This window comes from Strongylocentrotus purpuratus, unplaced genomic scaffold (assembly GCF_000002235.5).
Source record: "Strongylocentrotus purpuratus isolate Spur 01 unplaced genomic scaffold, Spur_5.0 spur5_scaffold_7, whole genome shotgun sequence".
NCBI classification, from domain to species: domain Eukaryota; kingdom Metazoa; phylum Echinodermata; class Echinoidea; order Camarodonta; family Strongylocentrotidae; genus Strongylocentrotus; species Strongylocentrotus purpuratus.
In genome coordinates this window covers 26,657,792-26,673,251 of record NW_022145613.1, presented here as the reverse complement: position 1 = coordinate 26,673,251, position 15,460 = coordinate 26,657,792, and the positions used below count along the sequence as shown (strand labels likewise).

At 38.8% G+C, this 15,460-nt stretch overlaps 1 protein-coding gene across 1 annotated transcript in view; it reads right to left on the bottom strand.

Annotated features, from left to right (window-relative positions):
* LOC584380 (RNA-binding protein 38) overlaps positions 1-15,460 on the bottom strand; it is a 50,795-nt gene that overhangs the window by 31,604 nt on the left and 3,731 nt on the right. The window contains exon 2 of the mRNA XM_030974853.1: positions 6,338-6,470. Coding sequence (XP_030830713.1) covers positions 6,338-6,470 — 133 coding nt within the window. The remainder of the gene's footprint in view (positions 1-6,337; positions 6,471-15,460) is intronic.

Genomic DNA, 15,460 nt, shown 5'->3' with positions numbered 1-15,460 from the left:
TTAACAGAATAGTCCGTATTCTACCAAGTCACTTAAACCATAGACCTACCCGAAGCTGGATCTACGATCATGTTTAACAAACGATGTGCATTATTTTTTTGTCGTATGATAGCTTTGCGACGAAATGTTTATGAATGCAAACAAAATGAAAAAGGCCATCTAGATTGACAATCAGAAACACAAATCATCCTCCGAAACACTGCGGTGGACAATTCTGATGACTTTACAGCAAGCGTGTGTTCTTTTTTCTTCAGAACGATCTACATAAAAACATTTTTAGCAGGTGAATGCCAGCAAATATATATGTTATCATGTTGCAAGTTTGAACAATACATTTATGTCAGCAGAATGTTAATCTGGGAGCGAGATGGTCGATGATGAATGGGAGTGGGCATGGATCACCACCACTGCTAACATTACGGGGGAGAAGGGAGGCACTGAACTTGGTGTCGAACCCCCTCCCAAACGTCTACAACTCTTTCCAAGTTGTTGTTCATCCGTATCAAGTTCTTTCAGGTTCAAACGGTACCCTAAAGTTCAAGAGGCACCGTTTGTCAGAATACTGCAATTTAAAAAAAAAGGTGCATTTTAAAGATCTTGGTACCATTTGTCGATCAGGCACGAGTCTTCTGTATCCATGGTACCGGGCTCCAATATCAGACAACGACCAATTTATCATTCACAGACATTTTTTAACGTACATACTTGACCGATATCGTGATATGTCTGTGAAAACCCAAATAACCAACAACAATAGCGACAACAAAACAAGTCATGTTCGAGTGTGGATTCCTAAACAACAAAATCAATAACACCAACAATCTCCAAAATAGTGTAAGAATAATGCTGACGGCATGTATTTTGCTATGAATGAAAAGGACATTGAACCTCATTCTTATCCTTATCGGTTGTCCTAGTTTCTCGTGTTTCCCGATTAGCAAAGATACCCGCATTGATTTCTAGGTACGAGGATGAGCAAATCAACACTTAAAGAGTCTCGAATCGTAGCCGGTTTGATGATTATTTTGTCACTGATTTGCAGATCTATACGTTTGACAGTAAAATTCATGATTTTGTTTCACGATGGACACGTTGTCCTTCATTTCCTTTTTTATTTTATTTCTTTTTCTCATCTATTTTTACTTTTTACTTTTACTTTATTTTTTCGGGGGGGGGGGATTTGGGATTAAGAAAGATCCAGAAATTCATGAATTTTAATTCACTTGTTATTCAGCTTCCATATTGTTGAAGCATTCGTATCATTTTATGAACGATTACATGTCATAAATCATGCCCACGCATTAGACACACATTCAACCTAGGTTTCTAAGAACCACAAACATGTATAACATTTTGGGATCTTCAAACTAAGGTATGTACCTGATGAATGTTAAGGTATAAATAATGACATGTTATTGGACTTTAAACATTTGCAATGTTTCCTTGCCACATGGAAGAGACTCAGTCATGCTTATTTAATGACGATTCATACTTTATCATCATTCGGCGAAGACTGTTATTGACGTTTGACAATTTTAAAAGTCTACGTAAAGTGAGTTAATTTTCCAATGAATCCTTCGATATCGGTAAGCAAAATTATGCAATTTTCATGAGCATACCGTATTACTGTTCAGACACTTCATCATTATAGGTAGCCTGTTATCACTTTGTAATTCATCTGACTTGTAACTCTGACAAATCGTTTTTTTATGTGAGACAAATAATAAAATGGAATTGCTACTATAAATCACCGGTGAATTTGGAACAAAGTGGGTCTAATCGAAGCACGAACAGATCTCGTCTATCTTCACGGCATTCCATCTTGATCTTACAAAATATGTCTCACTGACCCTACAAATCCCAAGAACCATCAGATCATTAGTTCAAATAAAATTTATCCCATCCTTGTCTCATCCCCATCTTATTTCTCAAATATCACTCCTTTCCCCTATCATGTCCATGCTCAATTCCCTACTGTAGTACTGGCGACGTCAACAGAAAGTCACGGAAATATCCCCAAATCGTGCCACAGTAGCGGAGGCTCACGAGTCATAGCACGTGTGATCGTTCTTCCATGTCATATTTCACCGACGGGGAATTTGTGATCAGAATAAGAGTTGGCAGTCCTCGACCACTAAATGATTTGACATGAGTGATGGAATGAGGAAATGTTTCTTTATGCAAATTATGTATCTTAGGGCGCGTTCGTGTGGATTCGTGAATGGGTGTGGAAGCATTTATAAGTTACATAACTTATCAGAAGCACCTCAAAGGTAGATGGTGTACAGGGTTAAGGTCATGGTGCCTATTGCCTAACGATAGTGTTGTTAATGAACTTGACAATGGTAAGGAATGCCCCCCACTACCACCACCTCAGGCTTCCCATTTGCAGTGCCATCGCAGGGCTCATTCGAGTCTTGATACATTGAGATACAGGACAAGGCAATCAACTAGTGTTACGTTTTGGACGAATCTAAACCCACACCAGAAGATGAATCGCACAAATAAAAAGATTTGTGTTTATACACGGTCCTGATACAGGTAAATGTCCACGTGTTTGCTTGCCGTTGCCATGGCGCCATGTACACAGTGACGTCATCACTCATTCAACTTCTCAAGAAAACTGAAGAAAAAAAAAAGAGTCCAGAACTGGTAAGGTATTAAGATCTACCCTGCGGTCGACAAATAAGAGATGTTATACAATAATGAAAAGGAGGGAGGGGGACATGTGTAGGGCCATTTAAGAAGTGTTTACACGACATGGCGGATTTACACCCAAGCTCGGACGACAAAAGGAGACATTTGAGGAAATAATATCGAGATAATGTGATTTCTTATTATTTAGAGTCGTTTTTCCCTCGGTGATTGGGATTTGCTTAATCCCTCTAAGGTCGCGAAACCTACAACGCGTACCCCGAAGACACACTGGGAGATTGGCTAACGTCGTCGTCGATTTGGAGTGGGATATGATATAGGCATTGCTTTATTTCTAGTTGATGACAAAGCTCTTCCTTTTCTCCTCTCCTAAAACAGGGTTTCATGATTTGATGGAGGATTGTAACAGAAATCGCAAGAATGTTGTACAGGATGCAAGGATCTAGATGCCTTAGGTGTTCGCGGCTTCAGGTTGATTGCATGTACAGAATCACAGCGACGCTACTCTCTTTCTGTGAGGCTGCTATATGTAATTTTAATGAAAGTTAAAGGCAAATGTGAATAAGCTGATATCTAATTAAAGGGCTTCAAGAAATGGAATTGTTTTCTAGAAGCTAAATAAGTCTTCATCGAAACAGAGATACAAACATTCGGACTGACCAATATTATCAAGTTACATCTCCATCCATTCCTTCATCTTCGGGTAGGTTTGCGTATCACGGAATGAAGATGCCTAAAATGAAATCCTCTTCAACATGATCGCACAGGATTTCAATAAACCAACGTAGGGTATTTTCGATAGCCTTGTCGACCCAACTTCAAACGTGCGACCATTACAACGACTATTCTATAATCTGAACATGATTTCTATGGGACAGTACAATAGGCTATTGATTGAAAATGCCCTTGGGTCGATTTCTCGAAAGTCTCTGCAACTTCCTGCTTCACACTTCCTAGAGCGGACACTAGAGATAAATATTTAGCGAAGGATTCCTTAGGAAATTCTCTACAAGGAATATAAATGTCATACTCCCCCAGGGAACCAAATTGCGCTTGGCTATCTCAAAGTTTACACCGTGGCCAGCTCACGGTTTTATCAATCCAAATAATTCCATTCGATGGATTTTTATCACTTTTTGGGGGGGGGGGGGGGTGGGGAGGAGGGGTCTTACTGTACTCCCTCTAACTAAATATCGTAGTATTTACAGGGTCTACTGACCACACCGCTTCTTCCAGGGCAGAACGGCATAAATGGGTTGCGACAAGGCGTCGCCATGGAAACTAAAATGGAAATATCGGCGGGCAATATTGAGTATGACTAAACATGGGCACGCGATCGCGGGTGAAACGTGACCGGGAAGAATTATAGTGGAATGTAATAATAGCAAATGGAATATCTGGCGTTCAATACTTCTATTTTCGTAGCAACGTGGCTTTAGGAACAAACGACGAACCCAGGTATCGCATTCTTAAAAATAGAAAGCATGATCGGCGATGTTCTTATTGTCGAGTTGCGGCAAGATCGTTTTACTCCCAACTCCACCATTGTCCACGCGCTCCTTTTTTCTATTTAAAATTTCCATAGGAATAATTAAAGTTCATGACATTTATGGAGACTGCTGAAACGATGGCAATAATGCTGAGTGTATTGTCAAACAGATGAAATGTAAAACGTTCGAACATGAATATTAATTTAAGGCCTTGCATGCTCATAGCAGAGTAAGCAGACCATACTGACTTTGCTTTTTTCAATCTCTGGTTACGGACAAGTCCATACTGCATTATCATGGTGTGAAAATAAGTTAATATCTTTGTAGCTTATCATGATACAGCAGTAATTGAAATCAAGAACATGAATCGTACAATTCATCGGTTATTATTGGCATCGTCACCCAATCCCATCGAAAGCTGACCCAATTCCTTTATTCTGAAAGGGTGTCGTCAGGCTTTTGGTCTTTGTGAAGGCTCGATCTTTTAATTACTGCCAAAATCGCTTGTCCCAAGTTCGTGTCTATTTAATTGGCGAGATCCCAATTTATTGACAGTTCTATTTTTGTTTGTTTCATTTTATATCACCAGCAGTAGACAAGACTATTAACATCTGATCACCGTAAAGTAACTCCAAGGCCTCCACCGGGTACACTAGCAACAGCGTCGATAATCCCCGAGATGACAATAGAACGAGGACATATTTATTAGCGGAAAATGCTCACAATGCAATGCAATATTGGGCAAAAAATGAAATGAGCTTTTAAGGGATTCCCAGGTGAACGTAGCATAATATCATACGTTGAAGTAGTGATATTGGGAGTATCAAAATGGCGGCTTGGTGGATACAGTACCCAATTTCCGACGCTCAGATGCATACACCTTCCTTCTTCTGAAGGAAGTCGATGGTCATATATGAACTGATGGGATTTTGTGATAATTGATTCAGTTTATTGGTCAATTGTTCTGATACAAATAATGGAAATAGTCATTAATACAGATGATCATCTCATCTAGAAATCTTTAAATTTTGAAAAATTCATGACTGCGAAGTCTGTAACCTTTGCTATTTTGACTAATACTAGTGCGATGGCCATGCACATAATAATTATCATCGACTCACGTACATGATACTGTAGTCCTATTCATTAATGGGCATGGGGTCGAGATTAATCATTGTCTGAATATTTAAAGACCATTCTTTTTATTCTATGGAATGTATTTTATGATCATTTCACAGCATTCATGACACAGTAATAGTCGTTTTTACTTCAAAATGAACACAATAACATAATTCGGTGCTAGCGTAGTTTCGTTTTTTCGCGCTGATTTCTGAGTTCGTTCAAGAATATCAACAACACAACAGCTAAGTGCATTGGACCAAAGCGTAAAGACGCGGTTGCGGAGGAGGGGGGAGGGCATCTTTACGAGTGATAAAACTGTCATTTTCACCCGGTCATTAATCTATTACAAAGGATCGGATGACGTAAGCACTTGGACTAAAGTACATCGACATTATCTAATCACATCAAAACACTTCTTTGTGTGAAGATCACTGTCGTACAATTACTGACGGCGAGAACCAAGCATTTAATCAATGACCTAACTACGTCATAAAGTTGATGAAGCAGGCACTACGACACTTCTCGTCGTCCCTCTACTCATTAGTTAAGATATGAGACTTGTCATGTTACACGGGTGGATTTGGAATCATAGGATCTCATTTTTATTTATTTTTTATTTTTTAAATCGATTATCATAGTTTATTGATTAGCTCGTCCACTAATTCTAATGTCATTCCCACAGTGTCATAGTCTCAAATGACCAGGATCATTATCCCCAAAATTGTGCCCTTCTACAAAATATGTGACGCATCAACGTTCTTTATTCAAACCATATAATGATTTGTGGCAGGCTGTTTAGTATGTGTGTGTTTGAGAGGTTTTTTTTTTCGACGAACCGTTCTTTTTTCCTCCGGCAATTTATAGTAATATTTGGAATACGCAAAAGTAAGGCATGGTCACGACTGGGCTAATTTTAATACAAACTTTACTTTGATGGGACCTACGGTGAACGCGGAATGATTTAGTGGAATTTGTATATTATATTGCAAGATGGGAGTGAGATGTGGTAACAAAGAGGGGAGGGATGAGGGTTGGAGGGACATCGGTGTATATTTTTGCCAGATTCTTACCTCCATTTGTGGTTGGGTTATTCCTGGGCTTAGCTCCAAGGAAGGCCAGATTGACGTTTGCTTTCCTGCCATCAATGATGGGGTTGGCTTCTTTCGTCGCTGTCTCGGCTTCTCTCTGATCAGACATGGTTACCTGGGCAACGGAAGACAGAGGAACAAAACAAGATGAAGATGCTGCATTGATTTTTATATACATTCATCATTTGATTCGAGGTATGAAAATAATGTACGTCGGGAGACAGATGAACAATACAAAATGAAGATATTCCTTTGCTATACATCATGAGACAAATCATTCATTATATAATGTACAGTGGGAGAACAAAGCAAAGTGAAAATATGGCACTGCCTTATATCATAGAAACAGCATTCATCACCTGATATGAGGTGAGAGGTATAAGACTCCAAATGCACTATGACCTGCAATAAATGCCCCTTTCCTCCTTTCGCCATCTTTATTGGCCATTATCCGAGCTAGCTTGTCGATTTTATCCTCGAGGGTATTTGGGGTTTTGCTGGCTTAAAACAAAAAACCTTAAGAATATTTCAAAGCATATTGCGACATGCAGTCAAAACCATGTGGCCATTACCATGCATTTTGACTCTTCGTGTTAAAACATCGACATTGGAGACTGGATTTATTTTTGTTTGTCCCGCTGAAGACACCACAACATATGCCAACCTGACTCTAAAAGTTTAACAGGTGTCGTTCATGAGTAATGGACGACACTGAACTAATGTTATGATCATCATCGCCACGCCCGTCGATCGAAATAGTTGTGGGATACCTATAAAAGAGGTGTAGCAAGTACTCTGCCTCTCCCCGTTTTCATTTTGGTACGAATGTGTACGTAGAACATACTAAAGGAGTAAATGTTTGGAACCAACTAAGAATGAAGACCCTTTCGAAAGGAAAGTACTTGCAAAAGGTGCATTAAGTCATCTTAAACAAATTTAAGAACTACAATTAATTATCATCAAGTGAATCAGATTGTTATAGGGACAGACATAAATTGAATTTAAGGGTCGTAGGGGCTATAACACCAATGTCATTTATTAATATATTCTCCTAATTTTTGTCAAACATATCCAAGATTGATTTTTACTCATTTATATTCTTTAACACATTAATATATCTTCTCCCTTGCATATAGTTTAGCTTCCGGGGCTCGAATATCATACCTGGCTTTTCAGGTTTTCATGTTTTGTTTTACCATCTGCGTCTTTGTGGACACGCCTAAAGATCCTATGAAAAATGAGTTTTTTTTTATGACGCCTTAACCCCCACTTCCCAAAACATAAGATTAACAATAGGGGGTTGGATCGGGTATTTTAAGAAAGAAATTCCACCTATCAACACCAATTTGTGAGATGTACATGCTCTCTTTAAAATGACTTTCCTCATACTAATGTGAGTACTTGTGGGACTTAAAAACCACCATAATAACATCGGTTTGACATCTCTGAAAATCATTGGACTTGGCAATGGCCGGCTGATGCCTATACATAAAACAGCAGGAAGAGGGGAAGAGTGGGAGAGTCAGAGAGTGATGAAGAGAGAGAGAGATAGAGAGAGACAGAGAACAGTGACTAAATATAAAGGGGAAAAAGAGAAAGAAAAGTCCAGTAGTAGACATCCCAAAAACATGACATATCTGATCTGTTCGTTGCATCCATGATATATACTTTTATCATCTGAAGTTGAAGTTCCTATCTCTTTTGATTCTGTCGAAATATTCTTCATATTCATTTTCCTCTTTTTCATGTTTTCATTGTATTGTATGAGAATCCTGTAATCTGTTACAACCTGTTTCTGCACACGTTTTAGTCGATGAACAAGTATATGAAGTAAAAAGCTGCACAGGAATAAATAAATATCTAGAAAGATGTACTTAGAGTATGAAGTATAGGGAGACTCTAAATACTCGTTAAAGTATATTTTCACGTTTTCGTGTTTTCTTCTTCATTTGTCAATGTCATTTTCCTGCGCCTCATAATAGTTAACTAGATCAATGGCGCATTAGTATTTGTATCATGATTAGAATTATAGTTGTTGCTGTTGTTATTAGTAGTCGTACAGGTAGTTTTATAACTATAATAATTAATTATCATTATTAACATCATTGTTATTCTTGCTGTTGTTTATGTTGTCATGGTGATCGTTTTAATATCATCATTATCATCATCATTATGAAGAAAAAGAGGGTAACTCAAAAGTCGCCATTCTCGGAATTGTATCCAGAGAGATATACAAGGTACATACAGCGGGCAAAGGTCATTGAATTATCAAAAATATATCAGGCCATTATATAATTACACCAGTGTCAACATAAAAGGGCAGAACGAGACAAAGAGACGTAAACTACATCATTTTACCGAAAGATAAAGAATGATACTTCGAGGAAATAGAGAGATTAAAAATAAAAATGGGTGTCTAGGTACATGCTGGTTGTAGCCATGGGCATAAATGGTCACCCAAATCCAATATATTTTGATATAGTTCAAAGAAGTGGATGGAAAAGATGGATTGATATTCCGTGGGAGAAAAAAATAGTTAGAAATAATTGAATTCCCCATGCCTGAGGCATTTCCCTCGATACACAGTATTCATTAGACAGTCAGTTGCATTCGTTACCCATGTAGCACACACTAGTCTTTACTTTGTAATCACTACCCCCCCCCCCCCCCCCTCACCCTCTCTCTCCCCCTCTATCACTCTATAGAAGTATATATCAGAATACAGTATTTTTTTGTCTGTGATCTTTCCGTCTAGAAGTCAATTATTAAAACACCCCATAGTAATTAATTAATGAATTTCATTTTCAGTAATAGCTTACCTGAATATGATGAAGATGCATTATGCACAGCAATTATTGATGCATTCGGGTTTGAATAATGGTTAAAGAGTTACATTGCACAAGAGAACCCATGGGTGACTAACTTTCATGATCAACGCTATATTTCTCATACGTTGTGAAAGCACAGACAAAACCAGCCACTTTGAAAATTTGCCGTCGTCATACGATGCCGAACTCAACCGATCGCGACTTGAAATTGGTATTTTTATTTTCATTCACAAAGCGAGTCCCGTTCGCTGTTGACAGGAATTATTATTCCTCATTTCTTTGGAAATTGTTGCTAATGAGGCAGAATAATTAGCCGGCTAGTGACAGATGCCACTTAATGCATGGTGCCATTTACCTTTCATTATACCACAGAGCTCCAGGCCCAATTTATTGCAAGCATTGTATTTGTTTAAAGAAACAAAAAAATCCTCGTTTTCAGGGACCGGACTGACCAAGATGAAGCCGAAGATGGACACAAATATTCGGTGGGGGGGGGGGGTAATAACGGAATGAGAATGGATAAAAAGCTATCTAGCAGGTAAGCTAAGACCAGCGAACGACTGGAAGACTAATTTTAAAGCAATCATCTTTGGATGCTGGAGGGTTGGACAATCAATCTAAACGAGCTCCTCTATTTTACTTCAATTACTCCGATGATTCCTGGAGGATAATAAGTCGGCTGAATCACCCGAGTTACCCCCTCCCCCCTCCTCACCGGAGCTAATTCCAACCAGTAATCGACCGCGGAAATGATTGGGATAACCATACGATCTTTGTTTTTCTCTGAATGCCCCCATTTATAGTTTGCATATTGCCGTGCGATAATTTGGATATTGCCCTGTTGAAGTATTTGGCTAGATATTAGATATTGGAACCAATCGGCGGGTCGCCTTTCTTTAACCTCCATTTCAGACTCTGAGTATTTTTCATCTCCCTCTTTCATCTAGTATGGCGGGTATTTCAAGTGATAAGGTGTGCATTTTATTACTTGAAGCTAATATGTATTTAATAATACTGCTTACTCTTCAAGATTCGTATCCGTTTTATATTTCTTTTTTAAATTAGGAGGTAGTTTTGCGTTGAGCTAAAAAAAATAAGAAATTGTCCTGGAAATTAAGTAAGAAATTGCAACGAGGGGAAAGGGTTAGTGCTTCTGTCATATTGCCTAAATTGTAATGGCTAGGATAATTGGCTCAAAGCCACAAACGACGCATACTTACACGTGATGAGAATGGCATATATACCGGCAACGGAATTTTAGATAACCCGAACTATTTTTAAGGGAGGGGTGCATGTACATATATAAAGTTTTCATGATTTTAAAGACACTTAGTAGAGGGCTCTCACGGAGAATTCGACACAAATTCTGGTGTCAGCGAATTATGACTTACTACACAATTACACATGGAACTGACTACCATCTCCCTCCCTTTAAATGAATTACTGAGGAGGAGAAAGGAGGCTACTGGAAAACAAGATGAATCATTCTGGTATCATAGCTGACGGGCAAATTATTGAACATGGTCACGATGTGAACGAAACAATTATGAATTCTAACGACACAGACCACCTTTTAGTTCATCTCCAGACTTCATAACAAGCCCACATAATTTATAGTGAGAGAGGGCATGGATTGAGCAGATGTAGAACAAGCGTAGGGTGTGGAGGAGAAAAAACACAGACACCGTTTCGCTCAAACCCCATGAGAAACGGTAAAAAATACCCGCAGAAAATAATGGTTTACAGAACATGTTCACCTATTACGTGCGGCTGCCACGTCCCAATGTGAATAGGTCAGCATTTTCATATCCATAAATTTATTGAATACAAAAATCGTAAATCATGATCTCTTATATTCAATACAGTGTTACGCTTTGATAATTCATCTCCAAACTGTTATTGACTCTAGGTCTGCAGCTGGAGTTATCGTGCTATTGCTGAAAATGGACTTTGAAATTGCCTTGAACGCGGGTCTACCTTTGGCTACATTTAGTATGTAGATAAACAGCGAGGTATATTGGTTAGTACAGAGAGTTCAGTACAAGAGAGACAAGAAGAGACTGATTACCTAATCAACATGCGTAAAGCATTGTGATCGCACTACTCTTTGTGTGCAGATATTATGATCATCTTTCGTCCCCTCGGTGATATTATCTGCTTCGTAAAAAAAATGAATGGACGTCTTATCGGAGGAAGCAAATATTCAGATAAGGAGTCTTGTAGCTGTGATAACGTGCGGGGATATATTATGACTGACAAATTAGAGTGGCAAAACTATGCAGAAGCTAAGTGCGTAAAACTGCCGCATTAAATATGTTGCAGAAGCACTAGAGCAGTTCACATATCAAAAACGTTTAGTGTATATCAAGCATTATGTTATTTTTATGATTAAACTTTTCCAGATTTGAAAGAGTCAAAATAATTATGCTGAGCCTTTTTTCAGTTCTCGATGCTCTAATAACAACTTGAACTGATTCTTGTTGGAAAGTCTTAGACATACTCGTGTGCAGTGTTTATGATAGCTTGTTTGAAATTAATATCAGTACAAGATTAAGTTGATGACTATTCCTTGTATTTATATGAACTTGGAAGCAGAATAATGCTACTAATACTGCACTGACAGATTGTGGAGGTCTTGTACAGGGAAATAATCCAGATACCTGCAGTGTATTATCTAAGCCTGATGTGAACGTCTTCGGATAATATCCACTATTCATAGGAGGGAATGTAAATGAAGAGGGTCATTTAAGCCTTATGTGAACGACTTCGGATCTTACTTCACGTATAATTGTTATTGAATGGAAATGCGGAAGAGTGATCTAAACATGATGTGAACGTCTGCTGCAGATTCGAATAACATCTAAATTGAGGGCATCTAAAAGAGGAAGGGATGATTATGAAAACGGTGATATGGACTTTATGACTAAAGGTTATCTCATGTCAGCTGGTCAGCTTGATTTGGAAGCATAATAGACAGTGATAATCTTTTACAGTACTTGTAAGCACTTGTACTTGTTTGTGTGCCAGCAACCAAAATAATTAATTATGCATAGTGCCATTAGAATAAGACATAAAGGTATAATGGTGAGTTACATGCAAATTAATTATTTTGTATATTTATATGTTGCATGACATGCTTTTGAAATGGTGCCCTCGTCTACTTTCAGTCTTAACCATAGTATCACCAAGCTCATACAATTTCAATTTCTTCTAAGGAGGGAAAGAAAACGGAAAGGTGTTTCATTTCTTTCCACGTGTCAGTTAACAATCATCAGAGCATTTCGGGAGGTAAAATTGCGTTTCAAAGTGAATTGTGTCAATGCTTATTATAATAATGAAATGCGTGCTCTCATACAAGCTTAAACATTGGAATTTGTAATTAGGTATTAAACAAATTGTATATGCCTCCCGAGGCGAAAATTAAACCGTTGAATAAATAAACTAATCAAGAGAAACTATTGATCTCACAATTATACATCTAGAGGAATAACCCACCATTGATATAATATTATAAAGAGATGAGAGTAAATTATTTTCTCCTTGGGAATGGGATACCCGTGTGATGACTTTGGGACGGTTGATTGCGCTTTTATTCTGGAGGTGGAATTAATTGGCGTTGGACGAGAGAGCCCGAGCGGATCTGGAATTATTTTGGTTGCATCAATTTCATAAATCGCGATGTAATTGAACCCAGTTGACTATGAAGCCGGGTGAGAGAGGGGAAGAGAGAGTTAGAGAGGGGGAGAGTGGGAGAGCAGGAGAGAGAGAGAGAAAGAGAGGTGAGAAAGAGAGAGAGAGAGAGAGAGAGAGAGAGAGTACATTGGGAAGAAAGAGAGGGTAAGAAAACGTGGAAAGTACGAGTGTCGTGCTATCGGAGCGCGCAACTTGGCATGGTATATGTTATGTGTTGCGCACTGAGCGGGGAGAAAGTGTGGGTGTGCGATGCGAATATGTGTGTTTTCCTATCGCGTGTGCGTTGTGCGATGGCGAGTTGCCTATGTGAGTTGCCTATGTGAGTGTCGTAATCAAGGCGTCCGGGTTGCGTATCACCATACCTAGACTTCTAAAGCAGTCCTGATTAATGTTGATGAACAAAAGAAATGATAAAGATATGCTATGAAATCGAATGCAAATATTGAATCACAAATTTTGTCTTTGTCCTGCATTTCAAATTAGAAGTCTTTGGGTAACTCTCTTTATAGTCCGTCTCCGTGATGCTCAACCATTCAGCCTTTTAGGCTATACTCTTTGCACAGATGTTTTAATATGACAACTCATATCATTCTATAAACAAATTCCCGTTATATCCACACCTTCTAAGTGTACATGTTGTTTATGCCCATCTATGATGTTCCTGTGAAAAGGGGGAAATAACACCCTCGCTCGATCATATCCATCACCACGATCCTGCCACGAGTCTCCACGTCGAAGACTACACTCCGTCCGATGCGAGTTGTTCCATTTAACCTGAGTACATAGCATTCATTCTAGGCTAACTACAGTCCCTCCGATACCATTTATGGCCATGCCGGGGTGTCATTCAGGGGTTAACCCAGCCGGAGCCACGGGGGTGCCGGAGTCCAGCGAGAGGATGAGATGGACGCGCTGAGATATGAAATTGCGATAGCCAAGCAAAACAGCGCCGGGGGAATAGGAACAAAATATCGGATTGAAACAAAGGAATTATCCGTGAAAGGACAAATATTTGTTTGCGTCGAGGGGAAAGGTGAACAAAATGGACGATAATCGGTCCGATAAGGCATGGCCTTTCTGATCTCAAAGTTGATTTAATTTGAGGCTCTTCAAATTGTAAATTGTTGCAAAGTATGACAAATCTTTTCCGCTTGATGTAGGTCCATGCTGTGATTTTATTGTTCCAGAGACTTTCTTTAAGAATTTGAATTGGAAAATTACTCTCTGCAATTTAACATAATAATGTCTGATTACATAATGAATTTCATTCGAGGAAAGCTTGGTTGAGTGGTTTGACGACTGTCTTGAATTAAGCATGTGGGATTCGAGTCCCTACGTGGGGATTATGTTGAGCTCTTCAACATCTTCTAAGTTCTGTCAGTCAGCCATGTCACTCTCAGATGTTACACAATCATAGCTGACATAATAATTCATTGCCTTACAGCATCAATCAAAATGGCCATCAAAATAACCTTTTGTTTGAAGCAATATCTCTCTCTCCCCCTCCCTCTCTCTCTCTCTCTCTCTCTCTCCCTCTCTCTTACACACACACACGCACACACGCACACACGCACGTAATACTCTATGCTCCTAAGCATGCAGGCGAGTATAATGCGTTTTAATACCGAGTCGATATTGAGTTCAGGCAAATCATACTGGAACGCAGATCATTTTCATATCTGCTCTTCTGTAAACTTTATAACCTCGAGCCCAGCCAAATATGCACAGTGTAAAAGTCAAAGAACGATGTTCTTGTAATTCATTTTATTACCAGTCATTTGGCCATTCTTTATCCATATTTTCTTTGATATTTGTTGAAGTAGGCGAGACCAACGCATCCATGAAAAAGAACATTTCGATTCCATGATAGCGACACAGTAATCCCTGCAACCGGGGATGCCAATGGTTTTGGCTATGACCTTTCAAACCGCATGGGGAGCCCATATCTGTTGCACCTTTCGCTCTCTCTCTCTCTCTCTCTCTTTCTACTTATCTCTCCTCCTTTCTTTCTTTTTTTTCTTCCTGAGTCTTCTTCTGCCTCTCTGTCTCTTCATCATGGTCGCCTTCTAGACATATCTACCAGTACAACTAATATACATTATTTTCCTCTTCCATAATTATGTAAATTTCATTTATTTGGTATCCACGAAAATCTTCGGAAATATTTCTCTATTCATTAAACTTATTGTGCCTATTTATGTTCACCTTTGAAAAGGAACATATTAATTTAACATTTCTGTTCTCGATGAGATATATCTTTATTTCTTTCTCATGCATACTTTCTAACCCCATAATAATATATAATTTTGTATTTTCCTTCGATTATTATTCATTCCTATCCATTTGACCGCTCCAATAATTATAACGTTACGACATTTACTGCTTCCTGTGTCATCCTCTCTACGTAAGATTCCCCTAACTCCTTTCTCAACTATCCCTACCTCATGTACACCTTTGAATTTGGAAATCCAACCTTGACAGCGAACTACATTTACTGCTTCCTGTGTCATCCTCTCTACGTAAGATTCCCCTAACTCCTTTCTCAACTATCCCTACCTCATGTACACCTTTGAATTTGGAAATC